We start from the raw sequence: 20,713 nt of genomic DNA, 5'->3' as shown, positions 1-20,713 counted from the left end.
TTACCCTCGAAATCATGTCAAAGTCATCGAGGAATTAAATGCCTAGAAAAATACAGAAAATTAAAAGGCCTTTAAAGTGCCTGGAAGTGAAAAATAGGAATATTTCTTCTATGCAGGTGATGAGAAAACAAATTGTTTAGAAAATCCAAAAAATAGTCAAGGCTTTTAATTATCTGAATTAATTCGGATTTATGCCTAGAAATGATTCTAAAAAGTAGGTATACAACTTTAAGAGGCTTCAATTGCCTGAAAAAAAAATAAGAATTATAACTTCCTGGAAAAAATATTCATAATAAAAGACTCTTAAAATAAAAAATAGTCAAGGCTTTCAATTACCTAAAAGTAATCAGAAATTACGAGAAATTAGTCTAAAAAGTACTTTGAGGGGCTTTAGTTACCTGAAACAAATAAGAATTAACTTAAATAAATGAAAATGTAACTTAAATTACGTAAAATAAGTAGCAAATTTCATCAAAATTACCTACTCATAAGAAATAGCCAAGACTTTCAATTATCTGAAAGGATCAGGATTGATGACTAGAAATGGTTGAAAAAAATCGATATAAAACTTAAGGAGCTTCAATTGCTTGAAAAAAATAAGAATTATGACATTATAGTCAAGGCCTTTTATTATCTCAAATGAATTAGGACTCGTGACTAGAAATGACTCTAAAAGTAGGTAGTACAGCTTTAAGGAGCTTAAATTGTCTGAAATAAATGAGAAATATATATGACTTCGACTGCCTGGAAAAAAATAAAAATATTACTTCAACTACCTGTAAGGTCTCATAATAACTTCACCTGCTACTTATAGAGTTTAATTGAGTATAACTGCCTGAAATTTGAAACGATATTACCTGGACATTAATTAAAAGTAACCTCAAATATTTCTAAACAATGAAAAATTGTTTCTAGATTACTGAAGGTGTTTTTTAACTGTTTCAGGCATTTAAAGTAATTTATTATTGATATCAGGCATCCTTGATAGCTTCGAAGGTTGCTATAGAAGTTAAGTGAGTTCAACTACCTGGAATACTGAAGTATGTTATCTAGAAATGAACTAAATAAATAGCTTAGAGTATTTCAAAGCAGTGAATTTTTTTTTAGATTATTGGATCTATATTTTGGCATTTGAAATGCCTATAAATTAAAAAATGTTGAAAAAGGAATCAATTGCCTAGAAAATTAAAAAATTAAAACTGACATTCAAAAAAAATTGTTTTAAGTATCTGGAAATGAAAAACAATTCTTCCAGGCAATTTAAAAAAGAAATCAATTACCTGGAATTTAAAAAAAGTACTTTTCAAGTAGGTGAAAAAATACTTCTTTAAAAGTGAATGAAGGAAAGTCCGCAAATAAAAAAATGCCTTAAAGAGAAACAAATTTTTTCAGAAATTTAAGAAAAAATTAATTGCCTAGAAAATCAAAAGAAGTACTTCTCAAGTGAGTGAAAAAACTATCTATTTATAAAAGTTTAAATGACTTTTTTAAGTCATTGATTTCAAGTAGATTTTATTAAAATTTCAGGTAACCGATTGACTGAGTTAATGGTTTTTAAAATTTTTTCTCAGTTCAGACATTAATTCTAGGCAATTGAGTCGTTTATCATTAACTAATATTTATAATTAATATTTTTAGTGTGACAACGTATTTCAAAGTGCAAAAATATTGAAGACTCCGGCAATATACATAAAATTTATTGAAATATTCTCAATAAAATTTATAGTCACCTCAAAGATCGGATGGAGCACATTATTCAAAAAGAGCAATATTTTTGAAAATTCTGATTGGATTATAGAGAATATTCCAGGAAATATTATGTTTTTTATTATACAAATATTGCTCGACTAGTTTTTGGGATATTGGACTTTGAAGTGAGTGTTTATCTCAAAAATATTCCATTGATGCCTAAGGATTAAACACATGATTCAAAAAATTAAGTTATAATGTTGATGTTTATCCTAGTTTCTTTAAAATTTAATACAATACAGAAAAAATATTCAAATAAACTATAGTTAGTTGTACGAATTATTTTTAAAATATTCCTCTTTTATTTTCAAATTTTAGTTTTGTTTGACTGATTTAAAAAATCTTTATTTCTAGGTTCAGGCAGTTTTATTCAATTAAGACATTAATTCCAGGCACTTAAGTAGTTCATTGTTTTATAGTTTCTTAGGCAGTGGACCTCATCTAGTTCACACAATATTTTCTTTTAATTTTCGTCAGTTTAGTTATTGAGTCCAGACCAGTTGAACCTTGAGTGATTTTAAGGTTTCAGAATTATTTTTGTATTTAGACAGTTAATATAAAATTAATTTATCAATTTCCCATAGTTCGAGCTGTTGTTTTGTCACTTTTTAAGAGTAAAGTACATTCCACCAATACTAAACCTCAGGGCAACAACATTACACTTGGGAAATCATCATCTTCAACTAACTCTATAAGCAATCAACATAACTCAAACCCTAACAATATTCATGTTTCTAATAACAATAATAACAATAACAGTGTTCTGAAGTAGGGCAGAAACTAATAGCTTTGTCCAATATTAGATCATCAAATCTCAATAATCCTTCCCTTGTAATTGAGTCTTTGTTACCCATGACAATCCTATATAATGAAGGTTTTATCTTCATGCCTTTAGTTTTGGTCTAAACAGTTATATTTGCAGCTTTTAATCAAATGCCTGTAATCTGTGAAGAAATATTGTCTGCAATGCTAAAAGTAAGCATAATCTGAACACTGATAATTTAACATTGGGGTTGGCTTCATCCTGCCTCGTCGATACCAGGTATTTTTTGCAAAATTTCCACTCATTTGCTGCATTTTGGCCCTGCAAATCAATCTGGTGGCAGTTTAACTTGGCTCCCATTTGCCATTTTCGGTCAGTTTTTTTGGACAATTTTAATATCTTCAAACTGTATATTATACGGTTACTTAGGGCTGCGCCATATTTTATATGTAGATATCGGAAGACTGTATCTTTATTATTTAAATATTAAACACATATACTTCTACAAGACCACAATATTAACCGATTTTAGGCGAATAACCAAAGCGCTCCATTAGCCGAAGTTCTGTTGAAGGCACTTTATTAGAAAGGAAATATTTCTTCTTCGTTTCGGAATAAAGTGACTGCCGTAAATATTTTAAAACCAACACGAAATTTTCATAAAAAAATTGACAGCCAGTAAGCACATAAGTCTTATTCTTGGATTAGCAATATAAGCATTACCAATAGAGTTGGTCATCATGAATAATCAAATTAATATAAAAAAATACTTCCAAAATCAATCCAATCTAAAAATCCAATGTCCAAATAAATGAAAATAGAAATTATAGGACCTACAAGAAATAAATATAAGAGATTGGGAAATATGATTATTTATAAAGGAATATTATGTAAGAAATGAGAATGCAGTACACAAAATTAAGTTGTTTTTGTTTATTATTTACTATTTATAATCAATTAACACTGGTTAAACCAAAACGTCTACACGAAAACACGTTGTGACGTCAATGTAGTTGTTTGGCGTGTAAAAACCAAGGATAACCGCGGTAATTACCAATATATTGTGGTTATCCGCCTAAAATCCGTTATAGTAACGGTTAATTCAAAACAGACATCTGTCATTTATGACATATGGCATTGACATAATTAAATTAACCTGAACTCTTAAGGTGCATTCATAATCAATAAGCGGACCAAGTGCGACTTCAAGTATAAATTCGGCATACTAACAGCCGTTCACAATAGATTAATAAATGTACAGTCTGGACATGTAGCATATGTGATTCACCGATTTCGGTTATTTATATATTTGTCGAGTTCGTGTGCCTATATATTTCTATTATTTTCGAAGTGATTAAAAAATTAAATTACGTGATTTAATATGGAGAATCAGCAGAGTGAGTATATTATCGTACTTACTTTTCACGGATTAAAACAATTATTGCGCAAGTCATAACTCAGCACGATATCTAGCATGCATGTCCAAGAGACACTTCACCAACGAACTGATTGTGAATGCACCTTTAACCTAATAACTGAAACTCTAAAGACACGATTACACTGTTGTCGAACAGGTATTAGCTACTTTTGACCAACGTTAAATTTGTCACTCCTGTTTGGATTTAAAGAGAAGTTCCAGTTTGAGTGCCTTGATTTCTTAACAAAAGTTTTTGTTTTTTTTTTTTTTTAATTTTAGGCAGTTAAGTCAGTGAGTTTAGGCACCTGAGACGATTTTATTATTCCAGGCAGTTGAGTAGCTAATCAAGTAATTATTCCATAGAGTTGAGCTATTGGTATTGGCCACTTTCGACCAAAAAGTTTCAGAAATAGATTCTTTTAAGTGCCTGGAAGAGATAAAATAAATATTTCTTCCAGGCAGTTAAAGAGGAAATCAGTAACATAAAAAATCCAAAAGAGAATTTTTGAAGTACCTGGAAGAGAAAAAAATTATTTGGGACATTTGAAAAATAAATAAATTGCCTAGAAAATTAAAATAAGGTGTCTGCAAATTGGTGAAGCAAATGCGTTTTTTCAAACCAGTGAAGAAAAATCGAGAAATAGGTCCATTTAAGTGCCAGGAAGAGAACAATATTGTAGTACTTCTTCCAGCAGTTGAAGAGGAATTCAGTTGCCTAGAATATAAAAAAATAAAATATTTTACACCGAAAATCATTCATCAGATCTTGCATCTCATATTCGAAATGGTGTCAATTGCTCGCATACTACAAAGAATACATGTTTGGGTTGATTGTTTACTGAACTAGTGAATTCAAACTTATCTACCATACCTACTGCGAATAGTCCATACAGATGATAACAATGAGTCAATTACAACATTTACACATGAAGCTTTAGCAAAATAGACAACAAATTACAAGTGCAGTTTCAACAGCAATATGACTGTCCTATGGTTGGAACCTTTGGGATGATGCTCAAATTACGAGACAGTTTTACCATGGTTAGTGGTAAAACTGTCTCGTAACAATATGATTGCCAAAGAAAAAGAAATCGAAATTTTTAATCCGCTATCCACTGTTATACAATTAAATTTAACAATTATAAACGCTAGTACGTGCCTTACCATGTGGGCATACCAGCCTGCATAAACTCACCAGTAAACCAAGAAAAAAAGGCGATCGAGATCCCCGGAGCGCAGTACGAAATGATCGTCTTTTTATCTAGCGGATCGCAAAAGATCGGTAGATTGTTATTAGAGTGGTTTTAGCCATGGGACAATTCAGTAACGGTTTCCCAACAACTAAAGAACCACGAGATACACCGTTCAGGTAGTGGATGGAAATGGCTAATTAAAAATAAGGGCCCGCAGCATTAAGCCGTTATGCAGAAGAGTTGCGAGTACAAAAGCAAATCGACGATAAAGAGGATAGCGTAAAACGCTTTGGGATATCGTATAGGAAAATGCTGGTTTAAAAGTTGTTACACTTTATTGCTGACCGAGATGATTATCTCGTTTTCTTTAAGCTTTAGGCGTCTATCTAATCATTTTTGTATGAACTATATGGTAAGGCCCAAAACCTTACACACAAGAAACTCGAGAACAAGCAATTCCTTAAAGCCTAATAAGAAAAATGTTCTCTTGTATTCATTTTTATTGTACAATTTGAGTACTACATATATATACTAGGATAATACCTAATTAAAATTGATACTCCACAACTGAAAAAATTAACGTTTACTTGTTAAGAGAATTATTTCCTAAAGTTGGAAAACGTTTACAATTTGAAATGCAATTAAAAAACTGAATCTCAGATAAAGTACGAGTGTTACATTAGGGCATATTCCATTTGGAAATAATAAATAATTTATTGTGACTAATTTTTAATTGTCTAAAACCTTGGAACCATTCGAACCATTTGGAGCCTTGTTCGTCTTAAAATATGTGAATTTTAATCTAGCGTGCCATGACTATGTAAAGGAAAAATAAGTAGGCTTGGAAAAATTTAGTGGATAGTCATTTGGTTTTTTAAGCTCACTTAGAGGCAGACCATTTAACACAGATTTCTTCTCTAATGACATCAAATGCATTAAATGAAGGAAATTGTTGCATTCTTCTTGGACAGACAGTTGCTTTACTAAATTTGTTACTTCTTCCTCAATATCATCAAGTGCTTGGAAGAAATTATTGAATTTTCCTTTCACAAACAGTTTAGTTGCTAAAGGACTGTGTAAAAATAGTCCAGTAGGCTTGGAAAAATTTAGTGGATAGTCATTTGGTTTTTTAAGCTCACTTAGAGGCAGACCATTTAACACAGATTTCTTCTCTAATGACATCAAATGCATTAAATGAAGGAAATTGTTGCATTCTTCTTGGACAGACAGTTGCTTTACTAAATTTGTTACTTCTTCCTCAATATCATCAAGTGCTTGGAAGAAATTATTGAATTTTCCTTTCACAAACAGTTTAGTTGCTAAAGGACTGTGTAAAAATAGTCCAGTAGGCTTGGAAAAATTTATTGGACAGCCATTTGCTTTTTTTAAGCCTTATTACAGGCAGTTGAGTTAATCCAGAGCTCCTATTCTTCTCTCTCTTTAATGACGTCAATTGCCTGGAAGAGATTATTGAATTTTTCTCTTACAAACAGTAGAGTTGCTAGAAGACAGAGCTGTTTCTATTTTTCCAGGGCTTAACTCTTCTATATTCGCTTTCCCTCAGTTTTGAGACCCATTTGAAGGTCGGATGGAGGACTAAACGATGCACACCTGGCCATGTTTGTCTTAAAATAAGTGAATTTTTAATCTAGCGTGCCATGACTGTGTAACAATAGTAGTAGGCTTAGAAAAATTTATTGGACAGTCGTTTCTTAAGCCTTCTTAGAGGCAGTTGAGTTAATCGAGAGCTTTTCTTTTTCTTCTTCTTCTTCTTCTTCTTCTTCTTCTTCTCCTTCTTTAATGCTATCAACTGCCGTGACGAGGTTAATGATTTTTACTTAGATAAGAAGTTGCTTCACTAAAGCCGTCAATTCTTCACTGAGTTATTATTTTTTATATAATTATTAATGGTATGTATTTTTTTTTAAATATGGCAATTTTACGTTTCTTACATGCGGTTAGAGTGTTTCCATTGTTTCCATGTAAAAAATATTCCAGACATTTTCAGTATATTTCAATTTGACTACCTGAGAATATTTTGCACAATTGATGGTCCCACACTCTTGGAATAAATCCTCAAGTACATAACATCGCTAACTTAATAAATATACCTGGACTGCCAATTCAATGAAAATTAAATGACCACTACTAGGGGGCCGCCATTTTGCGTGATTGTGTCCTTTCGATGTTGGTCACTCTTACAAAATTCAGTCGTGCCAATTGTAGGGAAACAAAACAATTAAAGTTTTTGAGAGGTTATGTTTACAAATACAAAATAGAAAGGTACATTTAGTTAAGAATTAAAGAGAGATGCCTTAGATCTGTTATTTTTCTTGTACTTCTTCAAAAAGTTTCAATTAACTCGAGATAGATGCATGCACTTTAAAATATTTGTTTTATTATTCTGATAACCTTGAATTTTATAAATCTAAACCTAAACTTGAATCTTATAAATCCTAATACCATGAAAATGATGATCTTCATTTAAATTTTTGCTTGTATTTTGCTTAACAAATTTAGTTAAAAACACTTTTATTTTCTTTCTATTTTTACTATTACGACTTTTACTTTCCTTCTATGTACAGTATTTCCACATTAATAGGTACAACCATCTATAAAAATCAAAATATAGATGATTTTATTGGGGTTTGTAATTAGCAAGAGTTTATATAGTCAAAATAGACAACTCGATATATTATTCTATCATAAAGACAGACAGACAATTCACAATAATTCGGTTTTCAGAAACAGTGAACCAAATATCTTTAAATAAGGATGGCGCTCCATTGTCCACGTATTAAATAAGGAGAAAGCTATATCGGCTGTTGCAGACGATATACCCAAGCCTCGTTTACAAATCGCCATCTATACTCACACGTCAAACGTCAGCGTCGTCAACTTCATTACCGTTATTTAATATATTTTTTGTTGGCAACACTGAAAATGTTCAGAGTGACCAACATCAAAAGGACACAACAACTATAAAAATGGCGGCCACCAGGCAGTGGTCATTTTTGGGTATCGTGGCCATATGCATTAGCAGTCCAGGTATATTTATTAAGTTCGTGACATAACACACATCAAACTACATGACACAGCAACATTTAAACATTATGTTCTCAACCTCAATCAAAAACTTTCTTTCAGGCAGTTGAATATATGGTATATACTAATTAATAGACAGGCCGATTGTGACTAAACTGGCATTTATTAATATAACAGTACACGGCACACACGCGAATTGCAAAGTTACATAACCCATTACTTTTATTACATTTTCTCTTAATATTTTCTTTTCTAGAATAAAATGTTACCAACATAATAATATTAATACCCTAAAATAATTATATTCACATCGTGATAGCTATAGGTATGCAACCCAACCTACATAGCAGAATTAGATAGTCTACACCAAAGCGGATAATATCTACAGAATAAGAGTCAGATTTCAGATGATTTGGTTGGCTTGAGCATCCACTCAGATGCTTAAAAGAACCAAAACATTCTATCAGGTAATGAAATTGGATTATAATGGTCTTTATGTGCTAAAAGATATACAGGATTCAACAACAATTGCTATAACGAGAAGAGGTTACCGGTACATTTGAAGAGGCTATGGACACACAAGTGAAATAACCTGTAACTGAAGAAAAAAATAATGAATCCAATGTGGAAAATACCATTTTGGCACCTTTGCTGGTGAATATACTCCTATAAAAATTATTTATCTTGATTTCTCACTCTTCAAAGAACCTTTAGCGATCTATGACCTAAGAACCCTTTTGACCACATTCCCATTGAGTAAACGCGTTTTAAAATACTATAAAACCAACAAATTTTTTTGCAGAAATTATAGATATTCTGATAGATGCATTTATTCATTCAATCTAAAACGTGTATATTTTTACTGTACCAATTTGGTCATTACAAATTTTGAAAGTCATTATAAGGCCTACAACGTCGAAAAAACTAATGAAAACAATAAATATTCAATTAAATTACTTAGCTCAGAAATTGCTAGTATAATTTGTATAAAAATCTAAAAACAGATGACATGAAGTTTATTTTTTGTATATAAAGATACCTATATCTTATAATTATTTTTTTTTTAATCTAGACCTGATGATCTTAAGAAGATTATTTATTATTAATTAGTCAGTTGTTAAAACATTACGTTATTGCCATTGATAAGCAGAATTTATATTAATTTTTTTTTCAATGAAGATATATTTGGCATTGCAATGGCTGGAATCATAGGATTCCAGCTAATCTGTAATGTCTAATCGTACCCAAAGAGTTACAGTATCTGTATTTTTATCCGATTCCGGATCCCTTAAAACTAGAGTACCTCGGAGGTTAGACCTGTAAATCTTTTACCAACTGTAGATAAGATCTTAGAGACTATAATTTGTAATCAATTGAGGGATTATCTTGAGAAAAATCATTTGTTGTTTGAGGGACAATCAGGATTCAGAAGTCAACATTCCTGCGAATCTGCAATCCAGTATGTATGTACAAATTGGAGAGAGAAAATGAACAATGGTGAAATAGTTCTTGGTGTATTGGTAGATCTTAAGCGTGCGTTCGAAACCATTGATCGTAGAATTCTTTTAAAGAAAATGAGGCTTTATGGTATTGATGATTATGCTCTAAGTTGGATTGATAATTATCTAAAGGACAGGATTCAAAGGACAAAAATAGGACATAGGGTATCTCAAAAAAAGGAAAGTGTACTGGGTGTACCCTAAGGAAGTGTTTTGGGGCCCTTATTGTTTATTCTTTATATAAATGACCTGAATAGGATATTAAAAGATGTTTTATACACTTATTTGCAGACGATACCCTCATATCGGTCTCTGGAAAAGATTATTTAGAAATTGTAAATATATTAAATAGTGAGCTTAATGTGTTGTATGATTGGTTATGTAAAAATAGATTAAAACTGAATTCTTTAAAGACTAAATGTATGGTAGTAGGATCAGTAACAAAATGTAAATATTTTTTCGATTTAGGATTGTCTTTGTTCATAAATGGTTCACCTATAGAGTTTGTAACTGAAATTAAATATTTAGGTGTAATCCTTAATCCGCAATTAAATTTTTCAAGTCATGTAAATTATTTATGTAAGAAAATAGGAAAAAAGTAGGGTTTTTTAATAGAATATCGTATGTTGTTTCTAAATGGTCAAAAATGTTAATTTACAAAATTATAATTTTACCTCACTTCACGTATTGTAGTTCATTATTGATTTCTTGCAACAAAGAAGAGATACAAAAATTACAAATACAGCAAAATTAAATAATGCGTGTATTATTGAATTGTAGCAAATATGTGCCGACTAAAGACATGTTAAATTCTTTAAATTGGTTAAATGTTGAGCAAAACATAAAAAAGGCAAATCTTTCTATTGTATATAAAATTGAAAATAACTTATTGCCAGGGTATCTCAACGTTTATTTAAAAAGAAGAGTACAATTCCATAACTATAACATTAGATCTAAGCAAAACTTTAACATTAGGCAGGTAACGACATCCGCGTTACAAAAAACTTTGTTTTACGAGGGACTGTGCATGTTTAATAAGTTGCCTGAGGAGGTAAAGAATGCACCAAGTGTACATATGTTTAATAGGGGACTATTTGTTTATTTACGCAATCAAAATTGATTTTTTGTTTTCTGTTAAGTAGATATAAGTAGCCAAGTGCTAAATAAAAAGATTATTTATTTATTTATTTACCTCAGGGTTCAGTCTTAGGACCACTATTATTTTTGCTCTATGAAAATGATTTGGGTTCATTAAAACTGCATGGCAAAGTGCTTCAGTTTGCTGATGATAGAATCATAGAGATTCTGATAATGTTTGAGCCCAGGTTTTTAAGGATCTTAAGATTTTATCGGAGTGGTGTGCTGCAAACAAGCTTGTATTTAATGTGGGCAAAACCTTTATTATGGGATTTAAGTGTGACGTTCAGGGCCTTATGTTTGGTGAAAACTCCCCCTTGCAATACAAAGGAAGCTGTAAGTTCCTTGGTATTACCATTGATGGTCGCCTTCGCTTCTAAGATCATATCCTAAATCTTGCATCAAAATTATCCTCTGGATGCTTTGCAGTAAGAATAGCGAGGCATGAGCTGGGATGGGTAGTTGCACGTTCAGTGTACTTTTCTCTTATTGAGTCCCATCTTCGTTATGACTTGTCTTTTTGGGGTTTAAGCAACAAGGGATTATCAAACATAATTTTTGTGATTCAAAGAAGGCAGTTAGATACCTATGTTCCGCTGGGTTAAGAGATTCTTGTAAACCTCTCTTTATATCTCAAAAGATTCTAACTCTTTTTTCTCTTTTTATCTTAAAAACAGCTACTCTTATTCATATAGGAGTAAACAGCTTATTATTCTGTGATGATAATAAATTATACTGTAGAATTGATACTATTGAGGACTGCATTAATCTCCAAGCAGCCATTAACGCAGTGAATGAATGGTGCAAGAACAACAACTTGCCTCTAAATGCTGTGTAGTCTCCTACTCCATAAAAAAGAACTGTGTTACTTACCAATACAAAATTGATCAGGAACTCTCCATTCTTTGAGAATATCTCTAGCATTAAACTCCTGTACTTTACCTATGTTCGTTCAATTTTGGAATATTCTTCCCAAGTCTGGTCGCCACATTACCAAAACCGTATTCAAGAGCTTGAAAATATATAGCGAAAATTTCTTAAATTCCTTTGGTTTAAATGCGAAAGAGTACCCGGAAATCGGCTTCTCACATGATCGTTTGCTTGAAAGATTCCAGGTAAAATCTTTACAGGAAAGTAGGGATTCGGCAGATTTACAGTTCTTATATAAATTAATTAATGGCGTAATTGACTCGCCAGAGATCTTGCAACTTCTAAATTTACACACTCCTCGGCTATCAGCTCGCTGTTCTCAAACTTTTTATCTTTCAATACCTCGAACCAACATTACAAAATTTTCGCCTATACGTATGGCTTGCAATACATACGACTCTATACACAATCTATGCGATATATTTAACTGTAGCCTAGCCGAAATTAAAAGAATTCGCTTAGTTTAGATAATCCTGTTTTCTTCTTTTTATATATTTATTAATAATTTATCATATCTGTAATATTAATTTTATTTTGATAAGATGTTTTCATGTTTATATACATCGTTTTCACTCTATTATTGGAGTTTCTCTGTTGAGTGATGTAAGTAAATAAATAAATGTCCTAAACCTCTCTCTAACACTAGTCATATGACTCGCCAGATTAACGATTTTCCCTTACCAATCCCTACATGCTCCCTCACCAAGAACTTACTTATATACCTTAGCAAAAAAATTTACAACCATGTTCCTCTATATATCAGACAAGTTTTAGAAGTTAAGAAATTCAAAAAAAAATTAAAATCACTTTTATTATCCAGGGCATATTATAGCCTTGACAATTTTTTAATGATACCTTTTGACTTGTGCTCTGACATCATTTTAGTGTTTTAGTTTTATTTCCTATTAAATATTTTAATTTACTTCCTCTAAATTCTTTTTTATTGACAGCTTAACTTATTTTTTAATCAAATTTATCAAAAAAAGCTGTTTTATTTGAATTTTTTCAATCTGTTTTGTTATCATTAATTTTGGTAATGTGTGTACATTTTATGGTAAAATGTTTTAGATATTATGTTTGTTTGAAATTTGAAATTTAAAGTGAATTTGGATTTTTTTAGTTTTTAGGATGCTTGTACACAAGATTTTGTTTTGTCTTACGTAATATAGCACATTTTCTTTCTTTCTTCTTTCTTTCTATTTTTTAAAATATGTGTGTATTTATGATTAATTTATCCTCATTAATACTACGATACTAATAATATTTTAAAGAAATTTAGAATTAGAATTAGATAGAGGGTTAATTATGCAACGAAGTAATTAACAATAATTAAGATGATTTACCTTATAAAGGACCTGCATGGAATTGGAAGACATCAGCACCAAATGTATTGTGCAGCAACTAATTTGACGTCAACGATATTTGATACTAATCCTAAAATTTCTTAAATTAAAAACTTTTTAGACCACAAATCAAAACTTGCAAACTTAAATAAAAGATTTAGAGTTTTAAATCAAGCACAAGATATTATTAGGGCAAACGAAAGAATATATTTACTTTAATTGCATAAACTTAGTCTTTCCAATAATAACTTTGTATACTAGATAAAGTAAAAGTATCTCTGAAGACGATTATATGGAGATTTTTTTAATAATAGTTTACTTATCATTCTTTAAAAAAAAAGTAGTACTTCAACTATGTCTATAAAGTTTAAGAAATACCAAGTTTGATGTAAAGATATACTTCATAGAAAAGTAGGTATCACTTTAAGGGAAAGTATACACGCTTAAATTAAGGAATTTTGATTGTTTTTTTTGAGTGTGTGCCGCTCAGGTCAAAGAAAATCACTATAATACAGGATTAGGTAAGTACATTTATATCCCATACTTCAGGGAAGATTCTTTGAGTCATTTTAAGGCGAAAACGTGCAGCAATGGTAAGAAACCATTTTTCGTTCTGTATTCTATACAAGGGTTGAAAAAGTCGTCCCCTTATGAAAAGAAAACCGGGCTTCGTGTTCGGGTTAATCTAAAATAAATGAGATATCGTTTACACATTGGGATCCCGCCATACAAAACACCGTGTTATAGTAAGCGAGTTGTGATGGATCGTTGGAAAATTGCGGGTTAAACCGTTGCTCCTAACTCGGAAATTACGGCACGCAACCGCCAAATTGACGTACACTTCCATAGAAATTAGTTTTTAGCGTGCATAGACCCTCTTTCATGCCGAAATAAAGCGGTACCGTAATAACGTCATTTCCCCCTTATTAAAGTGAGGCGGTTTTAGAGTTATCGCTGTTTTAGGGTTCCATTTTACATTTTATTAACATTAGTCGCAATTTAAACATTTAATGAGAAAGAACTTGGCTCTTAAGGATCTTAATTTTTCACCAGCTTCAAACCTCAAAGGGAGGAGATAATAGTAAGTGTTGAATCATCAATTCAATACTTTTTAGTCAAAAGGATTTGCGAGCGAAACGATTGGCAATTAAATATTTATAATATATTGAATATTACTAACCGACTGAGTATTATATCAAAGGTTTCAATTACAGGACTAAAACATTAAATGTTCGAAAGGCTTCGGTTACTATATCTGTCTGAGAATCAACATTTTGGGATACCCTCTATATCGAAATGAATAAAGTTATATTATTTAATTTATCACCATAGAACCGCATCATTTCATCACTTTTTAAATTTGCTGGGGTTAAAATGTGGAATAGTATTCCATTCAGCATAAAACAACTATCTTTAAACATATTTTCTAAAAAAATTAAATCACAGTTGCTAGTTGAACAAAGAATAGGTTAATTAACATCAGATACAAATTAAAGAAAAAACATTATTAATAATTGTCATTAGTTGAAAATTGTCTTTACCCCTTGTGGACATCGACATCGACATCGACATTTTGCATTTTTGCTTTTTTTCAGGGTCTTAAATATTGGGCGTTACCCTCCTTGGTTCTTTTATCCGCTGCCGCATCTGCCGCTCTCCCGTTCTATATTCATTTTCTTTATTATTATTATTATTATTATTACTGTTTGTTTCTCTTTGATTTATTTGATATAAATTAATTATTTTTAAGGGTTATTTCGTCTGTACCAACAGATTAACGGTTTTTATATTCGAGAATTAATCCTTTTTGTCAAAATGTTAATTAGATTTATAACTGTATTTTATAATTTTATATATGGGCAAATAAAGCATTTGAATTTGAATTTGAATATAGATATTCATTTTTATTTTAAGGTTACGTCGGTGGCAGACCTACCTCCGCCGATCATCCAAATTGGACCGGCCAACCAAACTTTACCCGTACATAGTGACGTCACTTTGCACTGTAAAGCTTCTAATCCTGAGGGTGACCCACCGGTGATAAGGTGGTTGAAGGACGGTGATCCCTTAACGGAAGATCGTATGCCTAAGAGGTACACCTTGAAGATGGATGGTACCTTAGTTATTGATGGTAAGTTTGGTAAAGTTGTCGTTAACTATCAGGTGAGATGTTGGCGTCCAATACAACAATGAGTTACTCATAGGCATAGAAGAGATAGTCGAGGTATTGTATGGAATACCAATGCAAATAAAAAAAAAACGAGTTAACTTAAATATAATATTTTATTAATTATTCTTTCAACAACTTCTATGCTTAGTGGTATTCAAAACAAATATTTGAAAATTATACTTCCTATAAAGCTAGAAGTACGTAAAGGATGTTGCTTTAGTTACAAAAATAAAGGAAAGAAGCAGAAACCAAATATTGAAAAAAATCCAGCATTGGCAAAAATAATAAAAATATATTTATTATTTTTATATATTTTATTGTAGAATAACTAGGGGTTCGTTCGTTATTACTTCATCGATTGTTTCATATTCTTTTTACCCCTATAAAACAACTGACATTAAGACAAGAAGGTCGTAAGGGATACAAGTTTCCAAGATCTGACCTTTTTTCTCAGATACAATTATAACCCATTGTTTCCATGATCTATGGATAATATTTGCTTTTTAGGCAGTCGTAGAGAAACTAAAGGTTCGTTTTTATTTTACGCGTCCTGGATGATTTACATCCTTTCCGAGATTATACACTAAAACTCAATAAATCAACCTACATCTTCTACCGCATCATTTGCCATACAAATTCATCGACTTTAATCGCAAAATGACGTCATTCATCCATAAAATAAGCATCAACTGGAAAATTGGCCAATCGAACCAGACAACAGAGTTGAATATAAATTACTCCACCCAGATGAGGTAATTAGTTAATTATGGTCGAGCAGACGAGGGTGGGCGGTCACGTGATATATGGATGCGAGTTTTCAGTACAGAATTTTAGTAACCGACCGGACACACACGTTACCCCCCTGGGTAATCAATGTGCGGAATATCCGCTTATTAAGAACCGAAATGGCAATAAATCGAATATAAAAACAATAAAATCTATTAATTTTTTTTTAATTTAACATCAGCCTTTTACCGGCTTTTCAAATTATTGTTTTTATTGGCAGAATTTAATTGTATTTATTTTTGGGAGTATTTTCAATACCGAATTGGGTATTATTATTATATGACTGCAAATTGACTTTATGATCCCTCATGTTTATGCAAATATAGTCAATTTATTTTCGAATTTTAATGAAAAGGGGTTCGTGTCGAATTACCGTTATGCAGGTAATTCTTTCATTTTATGTATAAGTAATGCAGTATTTTCCAATTAAAAGGTTTATGAAATATTATTTACATTTTTTTGATATAAAACAACAAGAGATCCGATCTGCTGGATAGTCTCAAAGCGAGAATATGAAAATACCGTTAAAATAATAAAAAACCAACTTCTAGTTTTCTCACAATCACCCTTCTAAAAACAAACTTGTACAACTGCAGATCTTAAGCTAGAAGACTCCGGCCTCTACACGTGCTCCGCCACCTCTGAGAGCGGCGAGAGCGCTTGGTCAGCTTCCCTCAACGTTGTGGAGGGCAGCAACTTCCCTTTGCATCGTAGCCCCGACCCCTCGACTTTCCCCAAAGCACCCTCGCCCCCGGTAATACTTAACTCCACAGAGTCCAGCATCAGCCTATCATGGGAGGGTGACGAGACCGACTCCACTTTGGTCGGTTATACGGTGGAGTACTGGAGTCCGGATTTACAAACTGGATGGGTCATAGCTGCCCATAGAGTTCAGACGCCCTTTATGGTTGTTAAGGAGTTAAAACCTGATAGTTCTTATGTGTTTATCGGTGAGTTTATACGTATGGTTGTTCTTAAGAGGTTAAGACTTCATCCCCAGTGATGACTGGACCACAATTGTGATGGTAAAGAAGTATTTGTTAAACTTTTTTCTGTAGTTCGTGCGGAAAATGCCCATGGACTCTCTCCAGCCAGTAAAGTTTCACCGACTGCCAGAACGTTGGCTAACTCCCGAACTCTTCCAAACTCCGAGCTGGATACGGCCAGGGCAGCTTTAAGCACCAAACTCATTGAACTTCAAGACGCCAGACCTCAAAGTTCCAGTTCAGTGAAACTATATTGGTTACTTACCGCCGTGGACTATGTCGAAGGGTTTTATATCAGGTTGGACCTGAAATAAAATGGGAAATAAAACAAACTTTATGACTTTTTATTGTTTTAGGTTTCGGGAGTTGTCAGGAGGGTCACATAACTATAACATACTTACAGTATTGAACATTGAAACGACTTTTTACACGGTGACCAATTTAAAGAAGTTTACCAAATACGAATTTTTTATTTCGCCCTTTTATAAGTCGGTGGAGGGGCAGCCGTCGAATTCCAGGATAGCGCAGACGTTGGAGGATGTACCATCTGCACCTCCAGATACTATTACAGCTGGTAAGTTTTTCTTTAAACCCGCACTATTTAGGTAAAAAGGTAAATTGTAAGAAGATTTTTGATAAAGAAACTCATTTGCTTTCGTATGAAACTAAAGTCGATAAAATCGTACATGCGTTTCCAAAAAATTTAGACTTTTGTAAAGCCTTTGATAGTATAAACAATTTTTCAATTTACCGAAAAACTACTCAATAACTCCAAAACGATTGTGTCTACAAGGAAACTTTTAAGGATCTTTTTGATAAATAAACTCATCGGCTTTCAGATTAAACCAAAATCAATGAAGTCGTAATAGGAGTTTACAAAATACTTAAATTTTTATACAATTCGATTTTTTTACAGGATTTTTCAATAGTACTGCCGGCTGGGTCCGCTGGTCACCCCCACCGCCTCAACACTGCAACGGCATAATCACCGGCTACAGAATCCAAATTAAAGGCGAAAAAACACGCACTTTTTCCATGAATGCTACCACCACGTCCATTCTCATAAGTAACCTCACAGCTGGTTCCACTTATAGCGCTAGAGTGGCTGCAACAACTGGCGCTGGTCAAGGTAAAATTGCTCACCAGCTAAAATGTCTATTGAAATAATTGTTTTCAGGTCCATATTCTGCTCCAGTACCACTTCTAACTGCCCCAAGAGCTCAAAGTCCTAGAACCCTGGGTCCATTCGTTCCACTAGTAAGACAGACCTGGTTTGTGGTTCTTTTGGCAGTAATTGGATTGGGTTTACTATTTGGAGCTGGGGGTTTATTGTATATTAGAGGCAAGAGGTCTATTACGAAGGAAATGGGTCATTTGGACGTGCCAGTAGTAAATGCGTCACACTTAAACGCCAAAGAGAGTTTATGGATCGATAGAGGGTAAGTACCACTTGCCAATATTATAACTTATGATTCTCGGTAATCTCGCATTGTACTGTAACTTAACCCTTGACAATGTGGCGTAATTTAGTGCAGTAATATCTGTGTATGTTAAGCTTGTTTATTTCATTGTCATCATTTAGCCTTTTGTGTCTATTATTGAACATAGGTCTCTCGAATTATTTTCTGTTCCAATCGATTTTCTGCTGTTTGTATCCAGTTGCTGCTGATCCTCTTAATGTCGTCCGACCAATGCGTAGGCAGTGTTCCTCTACTTCGCTTGTCTGTTCTATGTCTCTCTCTCTCCATCTTCCTCTGTGCAAGTCTGAGTTTTTTAGCTTTTGCTGTTGTTAGTGGCAGGGTTTCTGAGCCAAGGTACACGTATCTTTATATAGCTTCAATTTCAGTCTTCAAGCCACAGCTGGGAACAAAGTTTGTCATGAATTGACATACTGATATTAAGTCTGACTTTTCCGCATACCTGTTGCAGGTCCTGTAATATCAGTCGCATTTATTCTAGATGGTCTCATAATAGCACTATATCATCTGCACAACGTAAGTTGTTTAAGTTCTTGCTAACTATGTTTATATCTCTTTGACACCAGTCCAATTATTTGAATGCAGTCTCTATTACTGTAATAAATAGTTTTGGTAACATCGTGTCGGTTTTCCGACCACGACTTTCAATAGTTATGAGGTTGGTATTTTTATAGATAGCATTTTTGTAGATATTATGGTTTTGGTATATCGACATTCGACAATATAATGTATTTAGCTCCATTATATCGAAGGCTTTGTACAAGCTGACGGATATCATTACTAAAGCTCTGTTGTACTCGATTGTCTTGTCTATATTCTTTTATAAAAGGTAAAAACACAAAATCTGCAGCATCACACTTCTGTGATAAAAGTGTATGACCAGCATCTTTGGGATAATGGATGAATTTTTCGAGTTTTCTATATTCTGTTCCAAATTTACAACGAATGCCTGCCTGTCTGCCTCCATATGTTGATAAATATCTAGTTTATTATCCTGGTTAATATATAAAACTACAAATAAATCAGTCATACTAGATAAACATCTGCCTTATCACGTAACTTCGGTACCTATCAAGTCTTGTGAATGCGCCTTAATACCGTACCAAGCATCTTACGAAATATAAACGTACCTTAATGTCCTAAAAAAACATGCATAATTTGATGTCAAAGTCAATCACAAAAAATGTCAATTCTTTAAATCTAGTGTAGAATTTTTAAGTCATGTCATATGCGAATTATAGATTTGTGTGGCGAAAGATTGTTTTTAAAAACAAAATATATTAAAGTACGATACAGAGTACAGTAGCTTAGGTACAATAAGAATGACTAAAACTAGAATTAACTTATATTTATAAACTAAAAAGAGCTAGGCTGGCATAAAGGTGGGCCGCTGCTGGATAGGCACTATGTGACTATGTAACTCCTCCCTCCTTAAGAAGCAAACATAATGGAATGAGTTTGCTTGGTATCTTGGAGCTCAGTTTCGGACTGGATGTCTTCAGAAGGTAGCTTCTTCTTCTGGCACCGCGTTCTGGCATAGGAAAACAATTGGCTTCTGTAGAGCAATATTAAAAGTATGATGACAAGGCATGTAGTTATAATGCTTATTATCATATAGGTTGGTGAAGATTCTTCATGGATTTCTTGGATTGGAGTGAGTTGACTAGCGAAATCTTTTAGGTGGTAGACTTCCTTGAAATCTACGGTGTTGATATTGATTGCTGGGTACTTCATCGGTAGGACGTTGGTGTCAAGATGAAGTTCTGGGAGAATTAACGGTTTTCCTTGATTTATATGAATATCGTTGATAAACTTTCTGGTTCCAATAGAGACTTCACAAGGATGTGGAATTGTAATGAGAGTTGGTGCGTTAATTGACAGGTACTTGTCTGAGCCACATTTTGTAAAGGCTTGGACCTCTTGTTCGGGAATCACCAAGACTTCAGTTCTAGTTATTTGCTCAACTAGAGGTTGTTTCAGGTGTAGATTACTAAACTGGCAAGAGGTTGGAGGTAGATTTTTCATAAGCTGGGCAATACAACTATCTTCTTCGTGAAATACTTCTTTACAGTAGAATATTCCTTCAATTTCGGGGCAAGAGTCTTTTTCATATTGGATATTGTTCTGTGTTTGTGCCACATAGGGGTATTTAGGAATGATAATGGTGTGGTTTTGAGGAGTAGGATAGATATGGTGAAAGGTATATGTTTCAGGCTT

General features: G+C 32.8%; 1 protein-coding gene across 1 annotated transcript in view; it reads left to right on the top strand.

Moving 5' to 3' along the window:
* Positions 1-20,713, top strand: part of LOC126733796 (roundabout homolog 2) — a 293,625-nt gene that overhangs the window by 257,656 nt on the left and 15,256 nt on the right. Inside the window, exons 7-12 of the mRNA XM_050437204.1 lie at positions 14,991-15,207; positions 16,629-16,982; positions 17,091-17,316; positions 17,375-17,592; positions 17,935-18,147; positions 18,196-18,457. Of these exons, the coding sequence (XP_050293161.1) occupies positions 14,991-15,207; positions 16,629-16,982; positions 17,091-17,316; positions 17,375-17,592; positions 17,935-18,147; positions 18,196-18,457 (1,490 nt within the window). The remainder of the gene's footprint in view (positions 1-14,990; positions 15,208-16,628; positions 16,983-17,090; positions 17,317-17,374; positions 17,593-17,934; positions 18,148-18,195; positions 18,458-20,713) is intronic.

Source organism: Anthonomus grandis, chromosome 3, assembly GCF_022605725.1.
Source record: "Anthonomus grandis grandis chromosome 3, icAntGran1.3, whole genome shotgun sequence".
NCBI classification, from domain to species: domain Eukaryota; kingdom Metazoa; phylum Arthropoda; class Insecta; order Coleoptera; family Curculionidae; genus Anthonomus; species Anthonomus grandis.
The sequence above is the reverse complement of the archived record's forward strand: the minus strand, read 5'-3'. Positions and strand labels throughout refer to the sequence as shown.